Raw genomic sequence first — 25,425 nt, 5'->3', positions numbered from 1 at the left:
CCCGGCTGGTAGTCCGGGGCCTTGGAGCGGTGGCGATTGGATGCCGCGGTGTAGCGGTCAGCGGCCCGGAGTAGAGCCGCCCTGGCTCGGGTCCAAGTCCTGCGACAACGGCGGATGAAGCTCTGGACAGAGGGGCAGGATACTTCTTTCTCAAGTGCAGGAAAAAGCGGTGGCTGGAACCCATAGGTGCACTCAAAGGGGGAGAGATCGGTGGCGGAACTGGTCAAGGTGTTGTTGGCGTATTCTACCCATAGAAGTTGTTCGGACCAGGAAGTAGGGTCTTGAGATGTCATGCAGCGTAGTGCCGTTTCCATCTCCTGATTCTTGCGTTCGGTCTGGCCGTTGGACTGGGGGTGGTACCCTGAGGACAGGCTGACGGTGGCTCCCAGGAGCGAGCAGAACTCCCTCCAGACCACTGAGGTGAACTGGGGACCCCGATCAGAGACCACGTCCACCGGGATGCCATGGAGACGGATGACGTGGAGAAGGAGTAGTTTAGCCGTCTCCTTGGCAGATGGAAGTTTGGACAGGGGCACGAAATGTGCCATCTTGCTGAACCGATCTACCACCCTCAGGATAGTAGTGTTGCCGCTGGATGGTGGTAGACTGGTGACAAAGTCCAAAGAAATGTGCGACCAGGGACGATGAGGCACAGGCAGAGGATGTAAAAGACCGGCAGGGGCATGGTGAGCCGGCTTGTTGCAGGTGGGACAGGCATTGACGAAACCCCGAATGTCCTCATCCAGTGACGTCCACCAGAACCGGCGCTGCACGACGTCCTTGGTCCGTTGGATCCCTGGATGACAGGTAAGTTGAGTGCTGTGGGCCCATTGTAGAACCTCGGACCGGAGGTCCGGCGGGACGAACAGACGGTCGGGAGGGCAAGCACTGGGTCCAGCCTGGTCCAAGAACCGACGGGACAGGGCGTCGGGCTTGACGTTGCGGGACCCCGGTCGATAGGAGAGGGAAATGTTGAAGCGGGTCAGGAAGAGTGCCCATCGAGCCTAGCGGGAGTTCAGTCTCTTAGCGGACTGGAGGTACTCAAGGTTCTTATGGTCCGTCCATACCAGAAACGGCAGTTTAGTCCCCTCGAGCCAGTGTCGCCACTCCTCCAAAGCCAACTTGACGGCGAGGAGCTCTCGGTTCCCAATGTCATAATTCCTCTCTGCCGGGGTCAAACGTCGGGAATAGAAGTTGCAGGGGTGCAACTTCTGGTCGGAGGCCGCTCTCTGGGACAAGATGGCCCCCACTCCTAAGTCGGAAGCGTCCACCTCGACCACGAACTGCCGTTCAGGGTCCGGCATTCGGAGGATGGGGGCCGAGGTGAATCGTGTTTTCAGGGCCTAAAAAGAGTCATTGGCGGCCGTGGACCAGAGAAAAGGCACCTTGGAGGAGGTAAGAGCAGTGAGGAGGTCCGCCACCGAACTGTAGCCCCTGATGAACCTCTGGTAGAAGTTGGCGAAGCCCAGGAAACGTTGAAGCTGCTTGCGGGAATCAGGGGTGGGCCAAGTGGTGACGGCAGAAACCTTGGCTGAGTCCATCTCCACGGTCCCTCTCCCTATGACGTACCCCAGGAAGGAGACAGACGAGGCGTGAAACACACACTTTTCGGCCTTGACGAACAGGGAGTTCTCCAGGAGGCGTTGGAGGACCTTCTGGACGTGATGCACATGTTCCTCTCTGGAGCGGGAGAAGATCAGAATGTCATCCAGGTACACGAAGACGAACCTGTTGAGTATGTCCCTGAGCACGTCATTCACCAGAGCCTGGAAGACAGCAGGGGCGTTGGTGAGGCCGAAGGGCATCACCAGGTACTCGTAGTGACCAGTGGGGGTATTGAACGCCGTCTTCCACTCGTCCCCCTCGCGGATCGGGACCAGGTGATAGGCGTTGCGCAGGTCAAGCTTGGTGAATATGGTGGCCCCTTCTAGGAGCTTGAAAGCTGAGGAGATGAGAGACAGGGGATACCGGTTCTTGATGGTCATGTCATTTAATCCACGATAATCAATGCAGGGGCGGAGTGTCTTGTCTTTCTTCTCCACAAAGAAGAAACCGGCTCCAGCCGAAGACGAGGAAGGGCGGATGATGCCCGCCGCTAGGCCGTCATTGATATATGTCTCCATCGCCCCCCTCTCAGGAACGGACAGGGAATACAGGCGTCCTCTGGGCGGCATGGCACCGGGCTGGAGGTTGATGGCGCAGTCATAGGGCCGATGTGGTGGAAGGGAGGTTGCCTTGGCCTTACTGAAGAAGTCCAGATACTCAGCTGGGACCCCCAGCACATCGGTTGAAGAACTGGTCCCGGCAGAAGATTGTGGTGCGGCGGCTTGCTTGAGGCAGACCTGGTGACAGGAAGAACTCCATCCCAGGATCTCCCCTGTGGTCCAATCAAGGTGTGGATTGTGACGTCGGAGCCATGGGAACCCCAGAAGGAGAGGATGACGAGGAGAGTGCAGGATGTGAAACTGGAGTGTTTCATGGTGATTCCCGGAGATTAACATCCGTATAGGCGCTGTCAGGTGGGTAACAGTGCCCAGAAGTCGGCCATCCAGCGCGTTGGTGGAGACTGGAGCTGGCAGGGGAATCTGACCGACACCCAGCTGCAGAGCTAGGTTAGAATCCATAATGTTGGCATCAGAGCCAGAGTCAATGAGGGTGGCGAGGGTCTGGGATCCCTCAGGCAGTAGCAGACGGACCTGGCACAGGGATCGTGGGCTGGAGGAGGAGCTAGATGTATGACTCACCAGGAACTCCTTCCTTCCTGGTGAGCCCGACCTTTTAACGGACACCCGGAAATAAAGTGTCAGGCAGAGGTTCCCCTCGCGGCGTCTCCTCCTCTCTTCTGGAGTTAGACTGGCCCGACCCACCTGCATGGGTTCAGGCTCCCCTGAAGACCGGTTGCCAGAAAGCATCAATACCCCGGAAGCCGCTGGTGACGGGGCGGGCTGGCGTCATCCCGCGAGCCCCTGATGTCTCTCCCGCTGTCTCGCTTGAATGCGACGGTCGATGCGGGATGCCAGCTCGATGATGCCGTCGAGAGTGGAGGGAAGTTCGTACGAAATCAGTTCGTCCTTAATGTATTCAGCGAGCCCCATCAGGAATGCGTCGTACTGGGCAGCCTGGTTCCACTCGCTGGAGCTAGCCTGGGTGCGGAAGTGGATGGAGTAATCGGCCACTGAACGAGACCCTTGGTTCAGACCCAGAAGCCCTCCTGAAGCGTCCGGACCTCGGGAAGCTTCTCCGAACACTTTGCGGAGCTCAGCAGCGAAGGCTTGGAAAGAGGAGCACGCTGGAGTGCGACGCTCCCACTCGGCTGTTCGCCACCCTGGCGTCCTCAAAAGCGAAGGTGTGGGGCTGGAGGGCGAACAGGATGGAACAGTTCGTGAGAAACGGGCGGCAGCCCTCCGCGTCCCCGGCGTAATGTTCAGGAACCCCCACAAGAGGCTCCGAGACGAAAGCAGAGGCAGAGGCAGAGGCAGCTGGGGCTGGTGGAGGCTGGACTGGTTCTGGAGGCAGAGGGACAGCTTGAGCAAAAGCTGAGGCGAGCTGTTGGACCTGCGAGGCTAGCAAGGTTAATGCCTGCTCCTGCGTAGCCACCGCCAGTTGAACCTCTGCTGAGTTTGAAAGCAGCAGCGCCCCGTGGTGCTGGAGCATCGCCTCTACATTCTCCAGGCGATCCATCGGCGTGTGTGCTGGGTCCATGTCTGGCCAGATTGTACTGTCACGGATATGGTGAGGACCCAAAAGCAGCACAGGCAGACGAAATACCAGTCGGTAATGACCTTTATTGTTCACTGAAGTCTTTAACAGTTCAAACAGTGGCAGGGAAAAAAGTCTTTGCTCACAGTGATCATCTGCGAGATCTGAGCAGGAGCGAGCCTGGTGTCGCTGACTGAAGGTAAAGTCAACAACTGATGGGTTACCTAGCTGGCAGACAGGTCCAGTGGTGAGCTGTGTAGCCACAGAGCCGAGCAGGAGCATAACCAGGAGGGAATAGGCGAAACTCGTGGTCGAAGACAGAAGGCTGAGGTAATATCCAGGGCAGAGACGAGGCAGGCAGGTCTGGGATCGACGGGGTCGGCAACAGGTGATCAGTCCGGGAAAAACACGCTGGAAGTCAGGCATAACACAAGACAATCTGGCACTGAAGCAGAGACAGGAGCAGGCTTAAATGCAGCCAAGGCTGTCACAGGTGTGTAGAGTTGGCCTGATGAGGAGGTGTGGCTGACTGGCAGAGTGGAGCAGACACAGGTGAGTGGAAAAATACCAGCAGACAGGAGATGAGCAGACTGTGACAGTTATGGAACCCCGGTGAGCACAGGTTGCCGTGTCTGGTTATTTGTCATGATTTTTTCTCATAATTTTATGATGAATATCATGACAATAATAATACCTTTTTCCTATGCTCTTTCTCATTAAATTATAAATTTATTCTTATATCACATTTCTTATCAATTATGATTTTATTTTAGTGATAGTATGAATTTCTCTTTAATTACAACTTTATTCTTTTTGTATTATGACCTTAGTTTATCAAGTTTTCTCGCTCAGTATGGCCCTAAATCTCTGTCAACATAGTTCTATAAAAAGTTTTAAGAGGTTGCGATACAGATGGACTATGAGGGGGCTGTGATTTCTATCATTTTTGTCTTTTTGCATAAATAAACTGAATATGACCTGTTGAACAGTTGAAGTTAGCATTTCCCTTAATGATTCCTCGGCAGGACTCCAAATGCCAAACACAGTCCACAGCCCACCTACTGTTGATTTTTAGCTCCTGCACACAGCATTACACACAAAGTTGTTTTGATTTACTTTGCCTGCTTACCTCAACACAGGATTTAGAGCTGATTTGAAAAAATCTGTGTCGGCACATTAAAGGCTAAGCAATTTGAAAATGTTTTCCAATCATTTCAAATGTTTTTTGTCATTTACTGATCTATAATCACATACACTACTGTTGGGCCAGAGCCCAGCGGGGGGCCACCAGACACTGGAGCCGAGAGGGACAAAGGGTTGTTAAACTTTTGGCGGGAAAACATCCTCCTGCAGGCTCAAGAATCTCCCCCTGGTGGTGGAAAAATGTTCTGGGAATGCCTTGGAACCCAGCTGAGTTCCAAGCCCCGCCCACTCAGATCCATTCCTGACAAATCAATTGGCCGATGTCCTATGACCAACTCCTCAAGGAGGAGGACCTCTCAGGTAATTTAAAAGGGGCTGCTCATCAAAAATCGTTGCCATTTTACCCTGCTCTGAAGACGTCAACAGACCCCTTCGGGGCCTCTCAGATGTTCCAGTTGCTAAAGGGGGCAATTACAGACGTTTCTTTTATTTCTTTATTCAGTCGACGTTTTATTTTGATAGGACTTTTTGTTATTTTAACTTGAAGAGGCCGCGCACAGGAACTCGCTCGCCGGCCGAGCATCACAGACTTTTCTTTTCACGATCCCCACAGCTGCGACACAGCTGTTAATCCCTGCAGGACAAAGCATCATTCTGCCGCAGAAGAGACGAGGCCGAATTCCGTTCCACGAGCAAGACGAATTCGCTCCATATCCGGTCCCAGCACGAAGCCGCTGCAACCGATGAACCAGCGCTATCCAGCTCGAGCCATGACTTCTTCACCTAATTCCGGGGATTCGCTGACCGCATGTACCCCGAGGAACACAACACGAGATTCACTGGACTTCCGGAAAATCCGCGCGCCACGCGCAAGCAACACCGCGGAGGTCACAGTAAGAGGCTTTATTGTCTGGGCAGAGACTAGTTTAAATACTTAGCGTGTCATGTTTATTTGAGTGTGTTTGTTTGTAGATCGCTGATCTGTTTTTAAGCCGTGTAACATGAGGAAACGATGCGTCACTTCTGGTTCCTTGTTTACATTGTCGAATGTTTTAAAGTGCCTCGCGCCGTGACAGAGAGCCTCCGGCAGCACTGTTATCGTGCGACTAAGTTTGCAGAGACTTAACCTGTTAAAAGATCGGTGCACAACTCTAATTTGTGTACTGAGTGGTGAAGTCACTGTAGCTGGTCTCAGACGATGTTTTTTTGATGTCTCTTTCTCTCTCTCTCTTTTCTCCTAAACCTGTTTTTACACACGTCCCGACCTACACTTACATATTTCATGTGGCATAGAAAATTCTAGATTTAAAGAGCCTTAATACATCTCGACGACATTCGGCGCCAGAACCAGGAGATAAGAAATCCCTTTGTCTAAAGTTCCTTTGTGTAACAGGCAACCGACCGCCATCTTGTCTTCGACCTCATGTCGTCACCGGGGTCATAAACCTCCATCTTGAAAGTACGTGAACGTAACATCTTGATCCTGGCCAGATTACGTCACTACGTGATCTCGTCATTACGCCATAGCCAGTCCCTTTAGACACACACACACACACACATAGAGACACAGACAGGCAGACACACACGACCACACACACACCAGTAGATACTCAGTATTACATGTGTGACCATTGTGATAAGTGCTGCTGCTGCTGTTGCCTTCTTTTGAAATATTGGAGTTTGTTAAACGAAGAATCATTGAAATAACATTAACTTTATTTCCCCGTTTGAATAAATACTTTTGTAATTAAAGTATTTGTATTTCTGTGATTATTTGTACATATGTATGTGAATACAGCTGGATTACTATAGCCTGTGGTCGAACTTAAAACCCTTCATTGTTTATTATATAATCATTAATATTAAATATTGAGATTATTAATTTAACATTTATCACTTGAGACTGATAACTATAGTTTGACTCGTTGGTCCCTGTAACCAGGGTGGTGCCCCGCAACGATAAGCATTAATTACAGATTGTTTCATTCTTAATTGATAATTTTATTGTTTTCATTAATTATTTAACCATTATTAATTGATAACTGTATCATTTCTAATTAATTATTTTACTATTCTTAATTACTAGCTTTATAATATTTAATTATTTTTAATAAATAATTTCTATTTTAATAATCATTTCTCATGATTATTAATAATTAGCCAACGTCAATTCTACTACTACTATTGCACAACACTACATACGTAGGCTAAATATAGCGAATGAGGGCCCCCTGTTGTGGCTTTATTCTTGTTGTTCAGCACTTTGTACTTGTTGATAAGTGCTGTTTAAATAAAGTTACTCCTTCAGAATGAAACCCACAAAGAGCTATAAAAGAGGGCTAATCAAATAAAACCTATGCATGCCACATGTCTTCTACATTTAAGGCCCTCTCTTACAAAGTCCACAATGTAGCAGTTTTAATACACCGTACAAAAGAAGCAAAGAGTTCAAACATTAAATGTTTGTCAGGTTTAATTTATTATTGAACACATGTAAACATTAATCGATTTTAGAATATACGTTTTGATTCCAACCACTGCTTTGAAACGTGTGAAATTAAATGTATGGGCAACATTGCAACAGGTCCTCTGATGTTTTTAGACCTTGAAACATATATGTGACTAATACAGATATTCTGTGTAATATACAAACTGCCATGAATGAGTAAAATTGATAAAAGGTAGATAATTTACATATTTTAGGAAACCAAATCCACATGTGTTTTCCTTAAGGCAGTACTCCCTGACCATTGGATGTCGTACTCTGTCCATTTAGCTGTAATGTTCAATAGAAAATGCCCCTGAATCACTGGACCTCATGATGGTCTCGTTATGTCTGAGTGAAAGCTGTGAGCGGTAAAGCCCGTTTCTTTGGGTGTCCATCGGGCTGTCCGACACCTACAGAACATGAGGGAGAGCAAGGGGAAGAGGGATGGAGAGAAAGAGACAGTGACAGAGAGAGAAAGAGAGGGAGTGAATGAGAGACAGCGAGAGAGAGACAGACTGTTCAAAGATGCATGACAAATCTCCACATCCAAATCATTTTTGTTGTTGCACATACTATATTCATATTTTACAGCACATATTATATTCATATTTATTTACATTTTTATTCATGTTCCTAACTTTACCTTTCAAACAACTACTGCATTTTCAAACAACTATTACAAGTTTGCACGCTATTCTTTTTTGTCGTCTTTTGTATTTAGTCTTTTGTTCTTTGCTCTATTTACCATACACTTATCATGCTGCTGTGACACAATCATTTCCAAAATTGGAATCAATAAACCACATCTATGTTTGTATTTATCTATACTTTACACTTCCTGTACTATAAAAAACTGAAGCCAACATGTGTCATGTTTCATGACTTTGTTTATAGTCTATGGGTTTAACCAAACACATATATTACATTTAAATATGAGTTCCTATGGGATTTTGGCCATAAAAAAGTTTTTTTTGTTCTATTGGTTAATTTGAAATGTAATGTAATTTTTCACTGTCTGTTCACTGCATCTGTTGATCAAATTATTTTATATTAAATCAAAATATATAATTTGCCCCAGCAATACAGCTTTTTTTTGTTAATAAACTGTTGATATCTTTGAGTTGAAGGGTGTATTATTGATACATTCATATGCCTAATGGTTATAAGATTTATAACCTGCAGAGGGTTACTTGTTTTTGCTACCCTCTTTAGTTGTGCAAGATCGATTAGCTTATATTAGCTCATAGTATTGGTTTCCTTGCCCAGAGATGCAATGTAAAATATTGCCCCATGTCTAACAGTAAACCATATGAGCTTTAAATGTTAATAATTGATCAATGCTCTGTTTAGAGGATGTTCTGATCCCTGCAAGTGAAAAAAAGGTTAATTCATGCAGCTTTAGCAGTATAATGGATGAGGTCAGATTTAATATATTACACATAGATAAACCATCCTAATATCAGGTATTTTACCTCTTCATATTTCTTGGCTTTGTACTGCTCCGCTCCTTTCAGGAAGTTCAGCAGTATGATGTCACACAGCACTGTTCCCTACATAAAAAGTGCAGTAATATTTTAAATAGCGCTCTTCAAAACAAGGGCAAAACACACAACACAGTTCACAGGAAAGTTTTACTGAGGAATTTTCATACTGTATAAAACATAGATACTATCTAAAATCAGAGATAAGAGCAAGGGTGAGGAACCTCAGGGCTCCAGGGTGCATTCGACCTGTGAGACAATTTAAAGCCTTATCTTGTGGGCTAGATTTTTTAAAAACTACTCAGAAAAAACAAACAATGCATGTCACAGAAAGAAAAAAAATCTGCAATGTAAGAAAATAACATAGAATAGGCTAACATGTCCATCTGAGTGGTGAACTAATAGCTAAGAAGCTGAAAGAAGAACTAAGACGCTGAATTTGTGAAGAAGCATTTGTTGCTGCTGCTTGAACAAGACAAATTAAAACTGTGCACTGTGTAACAGTGCAATCCCAACTATGCAAGAAAACCCGCTATATAACATCTAAATATACTATAATTTCTGTTGTGAACAGCTCTTTTCAACCTGACAGTTGTAAAGCCACGTGACCTAGTCCTGGAAAAAACAGCTCCATCACTACAAGTACACATCTGACCCCTGGCCAAAGAAACAGCTCCATCCATTAGACAGTTTAGATGTAGCCAGAAATATCATAGCCAATAAACCAAAATCAAATAGGCCTTGATAGGAAAAAAGGTTCCTCACCATCACATAAAAGTTATTTCAGCTTTCATCAAACAGTTGTTGAAAAGGACATTAAACTACTGAATGAAAAATGACATGTACGTAATAAACGCCTACACTTAGTATAGAAGTAAATCCTCACCACTCCCACTGATGTAAAGGCTGCCACCATGTTGATGAGTGTGGGGATCATGTTGAACTTCCCTGCCTACAAAGGAAGAATAGCAGTAGTTTCATTAACACTTAACAAATGAAGTAATACATGAAATCTTCTCTGTTTATTAATTTCCTACTTCTTCTACCTCTTATATCTCAAAGTCGCACCATGGATTACGATTTGTGGATCGCGCATCAGAGGTCGCAATGGTGGATCCAGTATGGCGGATTCTATATCGTGCGGACTGATCGTAGTGGTAATGGCTGATCCTGTGTCGGGTTGGCATCATATAATGGTGGTGGACCACGACCGAGGCGGCGGCTGATGATGGATCCTAATAAGTGGCAATGGACAATGACTGTGGACTATAGTGGCATCCGATCTGGATGGCGGATCATGATCTTGCTGGTTGCTGACCATTGACTATGATTGCAGCAGGACTGCTTGACATATAGTGTTCAAGTTATCCTTCAAAATGTTTACCCTCATCAATGCTGCTAAAAAGTTTAATCTTGATGAAGTATTCCTACACTTGACATCTATTGCACTTCTGTCCTTCCTGGGAGAGGGATCCCTCACATGTGGCTCTCTCTGAGGTTTCTACGTATTTTTACCCTGTTAAAAGGGTTTTTAGTAGTTTTTCCTTACTCTTGCTGAGGGTTAAGGACAGAGGATGTCACACCATGTTAAAGCCCTATGAGACAAATTGTGATTTGTGAATATGGGCTATACAAATACAATTTTTTTGATTGATAAAGTCTTAATTTTGAGTAATGAAAGTTTATTTTATGTCAGTAAAGCCATTCCAACCATTGAACTAAAGGAAACCAGTTCACCCAAAGGAATCTCATACGAAAACAGGGAGAACATGTAAATTCAAGACAAACAAACCCCAATGTGGAAATGTAAATTTACCGCAACCAGATTGCATGTAAAGTAAATTATTCTGCTGGAGAAGTAATACAGCAAGACGTTTTTATTAGATTTAAAAAAAAGAAGTAGACGTTTATAAAGAGGGGAGAGTGAATTTAATAGCTTGTTTAATGTTAAAGGGACTACATGCAGAGTCATATCCCTGCATCATTATTTATAGTACATTGTGTTATTCAAGTGATCGTACTTAACATGAATCCCTTCAGACATGAGTCTATTCATTACTCACTTGTTCCTTAATGGACACATTTTAACCATGTTATAGTAATCTGGAATGAGTGGTTGACCACCAAATGCCACGAAACTCTCAGAGACACACTCACGTTTCCATTAACCAGGACATCGAACCTAATAGCATAGGCTTTCACCAGAGTGCGGTAGTCTGTCCCATTCTCCATCTTGTAATACTTGGCAAACCTGCCAACACAGACACATTGCAACAATTTAAATGGATCTGAATGAATTTTTAATTTACATATCAGTGTGCTGTTGAGAAGTACATACTTGACATAAGAGAGACAAGGATCATAACCTTGAGTGATCATTTATATATCTCATTTGAAAGCATCAAGAGGGCAAATAATGACAAAATGTTCATGCTAATAACAAACAGACAGAAAAATAATAAATAGTCTGTTAATTTATTTCTAAAGAAAATGTCATTGGTTTACCAAAATGATAAGAAATCGTCACCTCAGGATCATGAATATCAGCGCTGAATTTAATTGCGATCTGGTCAGCCATTGTCAAGTTCTCTGAATTTAAACATGTCAGTCCAACAAGGTATCAGTACTGTACCTGAAATTGTAGCCTGGTGAGACAGCATTCTTCTCTGACATGGCATCAAGTCGCGTGAAGGAGTAAGAGGGGTTACACTGATCGTCTGATTTGTCCAGATCACACATCCATCTGATCTTTATTCCAATAACGCCTCCCTGATCAAATTTCCAAACGAGAGTACATGCATGAGTGTGTTGTAAGCATGTCTCTTTGGAAATGTATTTATATGCAATTAGTTTACCCTGGATAAGATGTAAGGGAGAAAGGCAGTACTTGTTGTGTATTCCCATAACACGGCATAAAAGGGTTCAAGACATGTGGTATGACTCCTGCATGGCAATAAAAGGCGTTTCAAAGAGTCCAACCAATTTAGGGTCAGATTGTCCAAATTTATGGATTTTGATTTGTCGAGGATGTTTTTATGATTTTACCAACAGTATCAAATGCTTTTGACAGGTCAATGAAGAATGCAGCACAGGCTTGTTTGTAATCTAGAGAGGTGACAATGTTATTATTGACTAAAACTGCAGCTGTTATTGTGCTGTGACCGGGTGGAATACCAGCCTACTTTGGTTAATGAGTCAATGAAGGTGCATATTCTTAGATTGACCAAAGATGCAAGGATTTTTGCAAACAGCATTTTTGAACAGCATTTGTTAAGGTCAGAGACGCTGCTAATTTTTCCTGAATTGGGATTATGCCTCTTAATAAGATTTGGTTGAAAATGTGAGATAGATGACCAGTCACAGGGCAGCTACTCTTCTGCATTTGTAGACAAGGTCGTTCACTTTTTTTTTTATCAAACCTGTGACCCAAGCTATCAGAGAAAAGACTGCTTTGGAGGGTGTATCAATAAAAGGTGTGGAAAAAAATGATTTTTGTACATGGTTGATGTGTTGCCAACTCTAAATGAAACACGACTCCTGTGAAATATTGCCAATCACTAAACATACAAGAGACTTCTGATTTTACATTTACTGTCCAAATGACCCTGTCTTTCATTATTCCCCCTCACAAGAACTGATGTATATGATCGATTTAATTGAAGGTCCATGCACCTTGACTACAAACATAGAGCCCAGCTGAGTGGACAGACATTTTAGGTCCACAGAGAATCATAATTACTCCTGTCACAACAAAACTATACAAATGGGATTTATGGACTTGGAGCTGGGAAGATACTTTTCTTTACCGGTACCTAAACATATGGCACATCTTTCAAAAAGTTTCTGTTGAGACCTCAAGAAAACTCAGTCACACACCAATTACATAAGGCAGCATCGGGAAAAGAGCGCTAACATAGTAATATTAAAAGAAACAATGATATGATCTAATAATATAGCTGCGCTAGACGACATTGTCCTTGCTTCCAATGTAACAGTCAGGAACTTGGGAGTGATCTTCGATCCTGATTTGTCCTTTAATTCTCACTTGAAACAAATTTAGGACCACCTTCTTTCACTTGCGTAATATCTCAAAAAGACACAGAATAACTAGTCCACGCCTTTAGTAGTTGTCGTTTTTCCTTCCTCTTGTTGAGGGTTAAGGGCAGAGGATGTCACACCTTGCTAAAGCCCTATGAGACAAATTAGGATTTTTGAATATGGGCTACACAAATATAATGTGATTTATTGATTTATTGATACTTCCATTACTTGTTTTTAGGTTAAACACAGGAATTTTCTTAATTTTGGTTATAAAACAACATCACTGACACAGCCTAAAGGGATAATGTTCAATTTATATATATATATACTGTCATGTTCAGCACTGAGCAAACAGAAAATGATTGTATTGACTTGACTATGTACTTTTGACTCTACCTTTTTTGCCAGTTTGGTGAAGTCCTGCTGCGCGTAGCGGACGACATCTCCCACTCTGAAGATGGGGCAGTAGGTGTTGTTGACCATGTCAAAGTTACATCTTTGGATGTATTCGTCTGTGATAGTAGGAAGGAAGTTCCCTCTGCACAGACACAGATATATTATCATGTCAACATGTCAGACCTAAGTATCATCAGAACTGAAATCATTTTCGTCATACTTTGTATAGTTGAAGGTTGGGAAGCGGATGCTATTCTTAATGAAAATTGTGAAATTCTCTACTTCCATCATTGGCGTTCTGAGAAAGGGGGGAAGAAAGGCACACAGGCACAGACAGACAGACACAAGTCAGTTTACCTCTGGGATAGAGGAATAAATCTGCGATATTTCAAAATATGCTGAAATACAACTAAAACTATAAGCATACACAGAGATTATTGTTGTTAAGTGACCATTTTAATGAATGTGGTGTCCTGATACAGGTATGTCTGTAACCGTGATACCTCTCAGTGGTCTAGTCAGTATTGTTCATTAAAAGTTAACAGTGTTAGCAAAGCTCCCTGTCACAGGCATAGTGTCGTCTTACGTCTTGATGGTGTCGATCTCAGCAGGACACCATCCTTTTATCTGACACATTTTTAGAGTGGCATTGAAAGGAACACATTTGCCGGTAAGAATTCCTGTAGAGGAAAAGGAAAACGTTTTAACAAATAAAAAATGCATTTGTTCATTCAACACATGAATAAGAGTTGTAATATTAATAATTGTGAAATAGTTTTTATCAAATATTGTGTCTCAGAAATGACATGGGAAGCAAAAACAAATCAAGGTCTCACCATAACTTCCTGGTTTATTGCGCTGTCTCGAGCAGTCACTGTCCTGGGTACAATTATACTTCTTCTCACTCTGGACACACACACACACACACACACAAAGCTGCTTTAATGATTATTTGTATATCAATGACAGAACAAATAACTATTTATGATGTGAAAGAAAACAGGTAATCATTGCATCCCGCATATTCTGTGATTATCCTGTAAGTAGATGTGAAAATTAGGAATTCCCTCCACATTTTCAAAGGTACAGGTTTATTTTAACTCCAGCACTACACGTTGTGTTCGGTTATCGAAAGCTATTATAAAGTCTATATTAATTATTGAGATTCCTGTTGTGTATGTCAAATCAGTAAAAGAGGTGATAGTAAAAGCAGTCTGACAGCACTGTTAGGAAAAACAGTGACTGTGAGGGCGAGCTAGAAATAATGGAACAATGCAGTGCATCAGTTGTTGTAGTTGTAGATGATCTTACAGCTTATGTTTTACATCACCTGTGATGATAGAGGTAGTTGTAATAGTAAAGCATTAGTAATAGTATTACAGTAATGATATGATACTAGCTGACCTCAGGACAGTATCCCTGGACTTGGTTCTCAGTAGTAATCAGTTTAGTAATGATGCAGAAGACTGAAGCTCCCTGTAAAAACACACATAAAACACATCACTTCATTGCAAGTACATCAGTGCATCCATTCATCCATCCATGTGATGTTCCCATGTACCTGTGTAGGAGTGACATAGTCTGCAACATCCATGACCTTGTTATTGTAGATTCCAAAACCTTTGACTTTGGTCATCACTGATGATTCAATAGCTGTGTCTCTCACCTGGTAGGCCTTCTCATTGACAAAGACCCACCTGAAACACATACACAAACACACACACACACACACGCACACGCACACAAATTGTTGTTTTTTAGTAGTCGTGGTGCCAGCCCCTTACCCTAATCTTAACCCTAATCCACAACTAAATGCCGAACTCGAAACCTTACCCTAAACCTAACCTAATTCTCACCCTTACCTAAAATGCAAGTCTTAATCCTCAAACGTGCCTTTGACAAAGTGAGGACCAGCCAAAATGTCCTCACTTTCCATAAATGTCCTCACTCTGTAAGGTCTATGTTCAAAATGGTCCTAATATAGTACAAACACACACATACAAACACACACACACACACGTTAAAATACTATATATATTTGAGAGTGGCTCTTTCCCCTTTGACCCTCGAAAGATAAGCTGTATAGATAATAATAATAATCAACATTTTAATAATACTTGGTCATAGTATATAATTATTGATCATAAAAGTTGTTGTGTGATTAAATAGACAATGCCTTACTCAGCATATGAAATGTTACTATCTTAAAATATAAATTTCTCTGACTTGCAGCCGCTATTGCTTATTTCAACCAGTGCAAAGTAAACACTGTAAGATCCTAAAAATAGGGCTGAATGAAGAGAAACACTCACCCGATGAAGTAAGTGATGATGAGAAGTTGGACGACGCGGTTGATGATGCCGATGGTCCAGCTCTTCACGACCACTGACTTGGTGGTTTCGTAGGTGAAGAAGTCTGTTATGCAGGACCACATCCTAGCGGTGTGTGAATGTCAATAGAAACAAGAAGTGTTTGTGTATTTCCTGTATATGATGTGACTTCTATGATTCTGTACAAATAAAGAGCAAATTATTGCCATATAAATAAATCCAACTCTGTGTGTATTTTTTAAGTAAGGTGTGAAAAAGCCGATTCTGCAAATTATACAAATCAGCCAAAATGGAGCTGACGTCGTTGTTACTCTTTGGTGAAGAAACAGTCAGAGCAGTATCCAGATATCCAGGGGTAAATCCTCTTCTTCATAGAACGGTCAAGGAGTCTTTGACAAGAGAGTTATGAAAGGCTGAGAAATGCCTTAATTGAGTTAGGTCAATTGAGCTCTCTCTCTCACTCTCTCTGTCCGGTTCTCTTCCTCTCTCTCTCGACTCTATTGTTCCCCTCCCTCCTGCTCAGTGCACCATGGATGTTGATGTATGATCATGGTCCATGTTTTTGTGCATTCAATTCTAGATTTACAGTCAGTAGATGTTTTTTACAGAAGGTTTTACTAACTTATTTACTATTCATGTGTCACACTTGTATTGATAGATGTTTCTGTCTCCAAATCATCAACCAAAATTTGTTTTTACTTAAATTATTTGCGTGTTTGTTTATGATGTATAATCATGATAATAATACACTGACAAATTAATAAACTTTTCCTGCTGTCCCTAAAGTTGTTTTATCACTAACGCAAAGATTTTTGATAATGTTGTTGACTGCACCCGTCATCTCAGGAAATGAAGACCCACTGGATTCACTAGTCTTGTGATGGAAATATCCCACATTGTATGAAGGATGAAAGCAACAGATATTGATTAATAAATATGATTTGACTCAGTCGGTCTAATATCAGAGACAGTATCTGACATAGGTCTGCAAAAGTTTGGTTTTGATTAGCAAAGTGACTTGTGTAAGAGAAGAAACAGAGAGCCTTGTTAAGAAGAAAAATATCTTTAAAACCTCTTTTTTCAGCTCCTCTTTAGTTTAGATACTGTGAATTGAGACATTTCATTTTGAGACACAAATGTGTTCATTCAGCTCATTCCAATAAAAACAAAAGATAGTAAAAAGAATAATAATAATGATAGAATTAACAGTTGTTCCAGTTCCCTTGGCTGTTTAAACAAGATGTTGACATTTGGTTACATCACTCACATCAGAAGCCCTTAACAACTTTTAAAAAGAAAATATTAAAATGTTCCATAAGTATCATTTCCGGACTTCAAGACATTTACACTGCCAGAAATGCAGTTTTGCCTATTTATTATAAGATACATATTTTATGATATAAATACATGATGTGCATCATGTCGAAGGTGGACCACAGGAGTGGACCAGACCTCAACCTCATGTATCACTTTCTACATTGAAATACTCACCACAAACCATATTCAGTCCAGGAGATAATGTTTCATCATAATCCAATCACAGCGGTTTTAAATCTAATGCCCTCCACACTCCAATGTCTCCATTATACAGCAGTCACTTGTGATGAGTCGATAATGCACTGCCATTGGGTGAGAACTAGGATATAATTTATATAATCTTTCTCTCTCATTCTTTCCTTCTTTGAAGAGGGTAAGAGGGTCGGATGGGGGCAGTGACAATCAAGGGAAAGGAGGAAATGGGGGAATGAGCTATTTGAAAAAAGGATGGAGAAAAAGAGTGGAGATGGGGAAAGGATGAAAGATAACAGTTAAACAGTAGGAAATAGCATATTTAAGCATATACATATGTATACGTGCACGCACACATGCATGCGCACACCAACAAATGCACACAATAAAAGCCAATCAGGAAGCCATGTTTATGTTGTTCACAGGATCGCCAGTATGACTGACAACTTCTGTTCCCTCACATAACACACTCAAACACACACACACTAGGCCACTGTTCTGACACTGCACTTAGCTCTAGCTGGAGATATTTTTCAGATAAGGGAAGATAAACATGTTGTTATCTTCAATATTAATATTGTTGCTCGTGGAAATGCTTGAGTTTCAGGGCAGGGGGGCGTGGCGGCGTGAGTGGCCCGACCTTCTTTTTTTTTTCTGTATGTGGTCTTCGGGATAAAAAGTTTGGAGACCCCTGCCCTACAATGTGAGAAAGGGCATTCTTCGACATTTTCACAGATGACCCAAGGAATAATGTATCAATCTCAATGAAAAAAATCAGGAACATTTCGAGAAATTATACGGAACTATGAATGTGTGCAATGTGCAATGTGTGAGACTTTTTGGCCTTGGTGGAGGTCTGCACTCTAGTGACTGACAATCTATTTTGAATATAACACCACAAATAAAGAGAAGTGTTTCTTTCGACTTGTTCATTCTCCAGAATGCGCACTTACACACATACACACATACATACACACACACACACACACACCTTTGACTATATGGTAAGTGATCTGGCAGGGTGGAGGGATGAGGGGGATATAGAAAAGAAAATACCTTGTGAGAAGGCAGCAGATCATGTCAAAAGAATTTGTATTGATTTGGACACTTTCAAGCAATCAGAAAAAGAGCGAGACGCAGCTTGTCCTCTGGCTTCCTGTCCCCCATTATCACCACCATTAGGTTAACGTTGATCTTATTCACCATCATTTTTAATGTAAACATCATATGATTGCAGCATTAGTCACAAAGATCATTCAATAAACCTGTATCTGGACCTTTCAACCACTTTGTGGAAGCTTATAGGAATCCAAATCCAAAACAAAGCACATTAAATGGCTCCTTTTGTCTGTCATCACTGCAGAGCCCAGCCCTCTCTGGGTTGAGGCTCAAGGAGTGCGTTATGCTTTATATGTGGATAATATACATTTAAAGGAAAAGAGACAAGTTCCTTCATCTGTTTGTAGAAAGACTTATCTTTAATGCTGGATCAAAACGCTAATTCTTTTGACCTGTATTACATAATTGTATCCAGAGGTCTAATGTCAAAAGTTTGTACTGTGATAAACTACTTCGACTTTTTCAGCTTAAATCTCTAATGGAACAAAATGGAAGTGATGTTGTATTTCGTAACAGCTTTTCTCTCATTACAGAGCTTTTTCACAGCACATTCTGAATGTTAACATTAAGATAAGCAGGGGTTTGATATATAATTATTTAACTTAATTATTTTGTGAAGCACTTTGTAACCTTGTTTAGATAAGTGCTACACAAATAAAGTTATTATTATTATTATTATTTTTAATATTATTATTAGAGCTTTGTGTAAAATGTTCTATGATTGATGTGAGTGATGATATGAGCTGATATGTTGATCCTAACTTGTTTATCTACAGTAAAAAAAGGTAAAGTTTCATAAAATTAAATGCTGGTTGACCCACTTACTGACCACTACAGTAGTTTATTCTAGGACATAGAAGACATGATCAACCCGGTCCACAGACATGAGGCACACTGCCCCGCTCAACCATCTCCCACACTCAACCATCGCATGTTAAATTTCTTCAGTTGCCGCAGTTGCCCCCACTGACTTCTACTGATCACAAGTTGTCCTCCTCAAAATGTAAATATATTGGATTTATAATGGGTCCAAATTGCATAAACCTCAGGACAGCAACTCCTTTGGCCATTATCAATACATGTGCAAAGTGTGAAGCCGACAAGAGGAACGGTTCACAGGATATGCAATCCACAAACAGACAGACAGAGACATACAGTAGTAGCTAGACATGGGACTACTTTAGTTTTGAATGCTCACAAGTCGTATATGGGAATGAATCTATCCTATATAACTTGAATGCATTAAAAACTATTAAAATATTGTATCTTTTTTTCAATAAAGTATGCTGATTGTGTGGAATTTAGTGGCATCTAGGGGTGAGGTTTTCAGAATTAGAAACAGAATCAGAAATCTTTTATTTGCCAAGTATATTTGCACATACACGAAATTGCCTTGGTCTGGTTGGTGCACTGTACATAAAACAACAATTGGACATAAAACAACGACATATACAGTAATATACAATAAGTTATGGAGAACAATAAGTTATGGAGAATAATAAGTTATGGAGAACAATAAGTTATGAACTTCTCCACATGCTAAGGTGGAGTGATTGGTCTCGGGATAGTGCAAATAATATATCAATTATGTGCAGGGGGGGGTGGGGGGGGGGCAGAGTCAGTGTGATGCAGGGGGCTTGTTTGTGAGCCCCACTGCCATGGGGAAAAAACTGTTCAGGTGGCGCGAGGTTTTGGTCTTGATAGCCTGGAACAAAGATGGGAGTCTCTGAAATAGGTGGTGACCGGGATGGGGAGGATCAGCAATGATCTTGCCCGCTCTCCTACCGGTCCTGGAGTAGAACAGGTCTAGGAGAGATGACCTTCTCAGCTGACCAAATGATCCGCTGCAGTCTGCCCTTGTCCTTGGCAGTGGAGGCAGCAAATCACACGGTAATTGATGCGGTGAGGATGAACTCAATGATGGTAAATGGTTTTGTATTTATATAGCGCTTTTCTAGTCTTGATGACCACTCAAAGCGCTTTACAGTGCAGTTCTACATTCACCTATTCACACACACATTCACACAGTGCATCTATTCACAGCACTTAGTTATTCTATGGGGGGCCAGTCGGGGTTCAGCATCTTGCCCAAGGACAACTCAACCATCTCTTTCCGCGGCATGTTACATTTCTTCAGTTGCCGCAGGAAGAACATCCTCTACTAGGCCTTCTTGATGGTGGAGGTGATGTTCTCCGTTCACCTCAGGTCCCGTGCGATGATCGTCCCCAGGAATCTGAAAGACTCCACTGTTTTAACTGGGGAGTCGAACATGGTGAGGGGGGGCGGTTTGGGCTGGGCTCCTCCTGAAGTCTGCTACCATCTCTGCAGTTTTCAAAGTGTTCAGCTCCAGGAAGTTTTGGCTGCACCAGGAAGCCAGGCTGTTAACTTCCTCTCTGTAGGCGGCCTCGTCCTCACTGGAGATTAATCCAATTAGGGTTGTGTCGTCTGCAAACTTCAGGAGTTTGACAGAGGTGTGGCTGGAGGTGCAGTTGTTGGTGTAGAGGGAGGAGTGTTGATGGTCCGGAGCTCAGACACAAGCTGGCCCTGCCTCACTCAGCCTCCTGTCAGTCAGAAAGTCAGTGATCCACCTGCAGATGGGCTCAGGCACCCTCAGCTGTGTCAATTTGTCTAGGAGAAGAGCTGGGGCGATGGTGTTGAATGCGGAGCGGAAGTCCACAAACAGGATCCTGGCGTAGGTGCCGTGGGAGTCAAGGTGCTGGAGGATGAAGTGGAGTCCCATGTTGACTGCGTCGTCTACAGACCTGTTGGCTCTGTAGTCAAACTGCAGTGGGTCCACGATGTATCTTCATTACTACAGAGGTCAGGGCGACTGGTCTGTAGTCATTAAGGTCTGTGATCCTTTGCTTTTTGGGAACGGGGATGATGGTGGATGTTTTGGTGGTGGATTGTACCCTGCATATTGTAAACTTTCACATAGTTGCAAGAAATATATATTTGATATGGTGATAACTTGTGGGTCAACAATGGCAACATGGTAACTACATGTATACTGTGACTTTTAGTGATAATTACATTATCTTCACCTTAAGGTTTTCTCCTCTTGATGAAACTCAATCAATAGCAAAATGAAATGAGGCTTTCCCTACCACACCATATTATCTTAACTATCAAAGTAGGATGTCTTGGTTGCTATGGGGTTGGTGTGGGGATGTATTAACATCGCTGTCGTTCCCTTACCAGATGTGAAAAAAATTGAGCTGGTTTAATTAATAATAAATGCTAAAAACATCAATATATTTGATAGCAGAAATAGTTAAATATTATGGTTAAAAGTATTTTAATGGTATAATAGTATAATAGTCAAGTAATAGTAAAACAATAATATGATAGTAAAATTTGTGGTGAAACATTTGCATACATGATTTTTATTATTGGAGGAATCTGGAAGCCTGTGGGTAAAAAGCTGTCGCAGAGCATTGTATTTATGGTTCTGGTGGTTTTTATGTTGTCGCCTGATGACAGGGGGACAAAAAACCTGTGGGAGTGGTCCGTCATGATGGAAGAGGCTCTGCAGACATAGTGTGTGAAAGATGTCCTGGATGGATGTGGGCATCTCAGCTGTACATGATACAGATGTTGAGTTGAATGTAATATGAGTTAAGAAGTACATCCATGACCTGTAATATGCAAAGTAAACAACAAGTGGCAGCAAAGCGGCAAACAGCTCTCTACTCCACCAGAAGAAGAAACATAAGCGTCTACCCTGAAGTTGGCTTCTTATTCGACAGTATAGGGAAACTTCGCCTGCTGTTTACCGATTGGAGAATTTGTGAAACCTTTTAGTTTTAGCTTCACTGTCTGAATGTTTATTTTTTATTTTTTATATACTATTACACGTTTTTGGTGAAACCTTGTGTAGCTAGATCTCATCAGACCACTCCACTCTTCTTCTCTGGGGTTATCTGCTCCAGCCACACAAGACTGCGGTCAAGCCAGCCAACACTCGGGTCTCTGTGGTCAAATCAGCCGACACAGAAATTCTACTGCACCTATATACTGATATTTATGGTAAACGGATCCGAACCGCCCAGAACGGGAACAGGGATATTTCAAAGTACTATAAAAACAGTTTACTCAATAATTCCAGAGAGACACTGATATGACTGTGTTCAGGACCTCTCAGGCTACCCACACACTGAATATCAGACATTTTTACTGTATAGATTAAGAGATTTTTTGAAAGTAAAGTGCAACATTTCTACTGCGTAATAGATAATTTCTGGATATTTCAAAGTACTATCAAAAAACTTTGCCCAATAATTCCAGATTGAGACTGATATGGCTGTGTTCAGGACCTCTCTGACTACCCACATACTGAATATTAGACATTTTTACTGTATAAATTAAGAGATATTTCAAAGTAAAGTCCAACATTTCCCCTGTGGAATACATAATTTCTGGATATTTCAAAGTACTATAAAAACAGTTTGCTCAATAATTCCAGAGTGCGACTGATATGACTGTGTTAAGGACCTCTCAGGCTACCCACCGACTGAATATCAGACATTTTTACTATTTAGATTAGGATATTTTTCAAAGTAAAGTCAAACATGTGCCCAATCAAATCAGTTCATTTCTGGATATTTCAAAGTACTATAAAAACAGTTTGCTCAATAATTCCAGAGTGAGACTGATATGCTTCTATTCCCACTCCTATGACTAGTCCCTTTTCTTGGAATCTGTAACTGTCCTACCCTCTCTTTCAGCCGCACCCATATGTAAAAATCAATATTGCCTAAGCGATGTCTTTTCAATTTCTTGATCGCAGCGTGAAAGACTCTCTTTGTATTTGTTAATTATGTTGAGCATTTTGTTTATTATCTTATCCTTTTATAGGGATAATGCTTAGGTTAGATTGGGGTACCCCTTTACACTACAAATAAAATTTGTTTTCCTATGAATTATGCTCTGTTCAATTAGTAGTGTTGTATTTTATAATATTTTTTGAATTGGCACCAACTGTGGCTCCTTTGCTCCCTTCAAGCTTGATTATTTATCTCCATTTCACTATTGCAAAACTTGTAAGTACAGGTAATATAGAACAAAATACATACATAATGCAAACAATGGAGGAAAAAAATACTTTTTATAAATAAAACACCGGAGTAGTTGTCAAAAGCTTTGTTCTTTATAACAAGGTAAAACTTTTTTTTATGTCATTTTTTGTATAAAATTGGAACCTAAAACCTTTATGTAAAAACACAAAACATCACTCAACTGTGATATTAAAACGAAAATAAAATTAGAAAACCTAAACAGCCATGATGCTAAATTGTTTAAGGGGTGTAAAGTCCTGATCAACCCCTTCCTTTTAACCTCCTAATTCAGGTGCCATTGTTGGGCCACACCCATCTTCAAACGCGGCCTTCACTTTGATAGAAAAAAAAAAACCTGTAAAGTTTTGTGACTGCATCGTTCACGGTTGCTATTGGGATGAGAAAATCTGTCCACAGAGAGATAGCAATATAAACACCTGGGGACTTGCACACAGACTCACAAAGTGAAAACAATACCAGTGTTGCTTTTGCAGCTGGTAATACTATGAAAGGCAAAATATGTGTTTTAGGCGACCCTTTCATACACAGACGAAGAAAACAGTGTCACATATAAAAAAAAATGACATAGCACAGACTGATTGTGGAATTATTTTTGACACAGACAGCAATTCCAGTCAGCGGTTTGCACATTTTGAAGCTGGGCTGTGTCCATCTGGAGGCACTGGGCATGAAACCACCGGCTACATCTGTCACACTGAATCTGTAAAAATTCAAATTTCCCACCTTTAATGCAGACAGAGGTTCATTGCTTAGTAATCATTTCAAATGTTTCACCGCACTAGCAGGCTTTAGTCATGTTTATGAGCTTTACCATGCTTAACCCAAATGCTACATTGCTGTTGTCATGGTCATATTTCTTCATTGTTATTTTAATTAGTTAACTGTTATTGTCTCTTTGTACTACTGAGAGGAGTTGCACTTAAGTTTCGTTGTACAGCTGTTCAATGACAATAAACGCTTGAATTGAATTGGATGTAGCTGCTGATAAAAGCAAAGAGCAACATTTTGGAGAGACCGTGATGGACAATGAAGAATAAAAATCACCCAAACGTTTTGGTTTGTTTCCATTTGTTAACAGAAAGGAAGTGAATGGACATTTTTATATATCTTTACACCAAAATTGTTGTATGATTACAACAGGGAATTGAGATTAATACGGATTTGATGGGATTTGTGTGTTGAAATGCATTCACATACTGTCTAACAGAAAATTATAAATGTGAAATACAAGGCTGACAAAGCCACCTTTTTATGAAATCTATGTTTGACTTTACTTTGAAAAATCTCTTAATCTATACAGTAAAAATGTTTGATATTCAGTATGTGGATAGTCAGAGAGGTCCTGGACACAGGCATATCATTGTCTCTCTGGAATTATTGGGCAAAGTATTTTTATAGTACTTAGAAATATCCAGAAATGATGTATTCCACAGTGGAAATGTTGGACTTTACTTAGTAAAATCTCTTAATTTATACAGTAAAAATGTCTGATATTCAGTGTGTGGGTAGCCTGAGAGGTCCTGAACACAGTCATATCAGTGTATCCCCTAAATTATTGGGAAAAGTATTTTTATAGTACTCTTAAATATCCAGAAATGATCTATTACACAGTAGAAATGTTGGAATTTACTTTGAAATATCTCTTAATCTGTACAGTAAAAATGTCTGATATTCAGTGTGTGGGTAGTCAGAGAGGTCCTGAACACAGTCATATCAGTCTTACTCTGGAATTATTGAGCAAACTGTTTTTATAGTACTTTGAAATATCTCGAAATTACCTACTTGAAGCTACAAATGTTTGACTTTTATTTAGTAAAATCTCTTCATTGATACATTAAATATGCTTTATACTGAGTGAGTGAACAGTCAGGATGGTTTTGAGTTCCAGTGTATCAACCTTTGTCAGAAATTATGGATCAAAGAGATTTTACAGTAACATAAAAGATTGGCTCGCTCCGTATCATGGACTACCTGCATTTACCATACATTCTGTAATACGGGCGCACTTGAAATCAGGAAAAGACGAACGTCTGCTCACTTGACCACGAAAAGACGAACGTCTGGTCAATTGACCACGAAAAGACGAACGTCTGGTCAATTGACCGCAGTCACACAAGGTGTCATCTAAATGTCTCACCCA

The 25,425-nt window shown here is 41.5% G+C and overlaps 1 protein-coding gene across 1 annotated transcript; it reads right to left on the bottom strand.

Moving 5' to 3' along the window:
• Positions 1 to 7,614: 7,614 nt before the first annotated feature.
• p2rx3b (purinergic receptor P2X, ligand-gated ion channel, 3b) lies at positions 7,615 to 15,685 on the bottom strand. Its single transcript, XM_053419132.1, has 12 exons — positions 15,561 to 15,685; positions 14,810 to 14,945; positions 14,653 to 14,724; positions 14,085 to 14,154; positions 13,835 to 13,928; positions 13,469 to 13,546; positions 13,249 to 13,390; positions 11,444 to 11,580; positions 10,969 to 11,062; positions 9,698 to 9,763; positions 8,803 to 8,880; positions 7,615 to 7,740 (listed from the first exon to the last, which is right to left on the bottom strand). Exons 1-12 carry the CDS (start codon positions 15,680 to 15,682, stop codon positions 7,615 to 7,617), a joined length of 1,215 nt encoding a protein of 404 aa, XP_053275107.1. The 5' UTR covers positions 15,683 to 15,685.
• Positions 15,686 to 25,425: the final 9,740 nt, after the last annotated feature.

Source organism: Pleuronectes platessa, chromosome 3 (assembly GCF_947347685.1).
Source record: "Pleuronectes platessa chromosome 3, fPlePla1.1, whole genome shotgun sequence".
Classification (NCBI taxonomy): domain Eukaryota; kingdom Metazoa; phylum Chordata; class Actinopteri; order Pleuronectiformes; family Pleuronectidae; genus Pleuronectes; species Pleuronectes platessa.
This window is presented reverse-complemented; position numbering and strand designations above follow the sequence as displayed.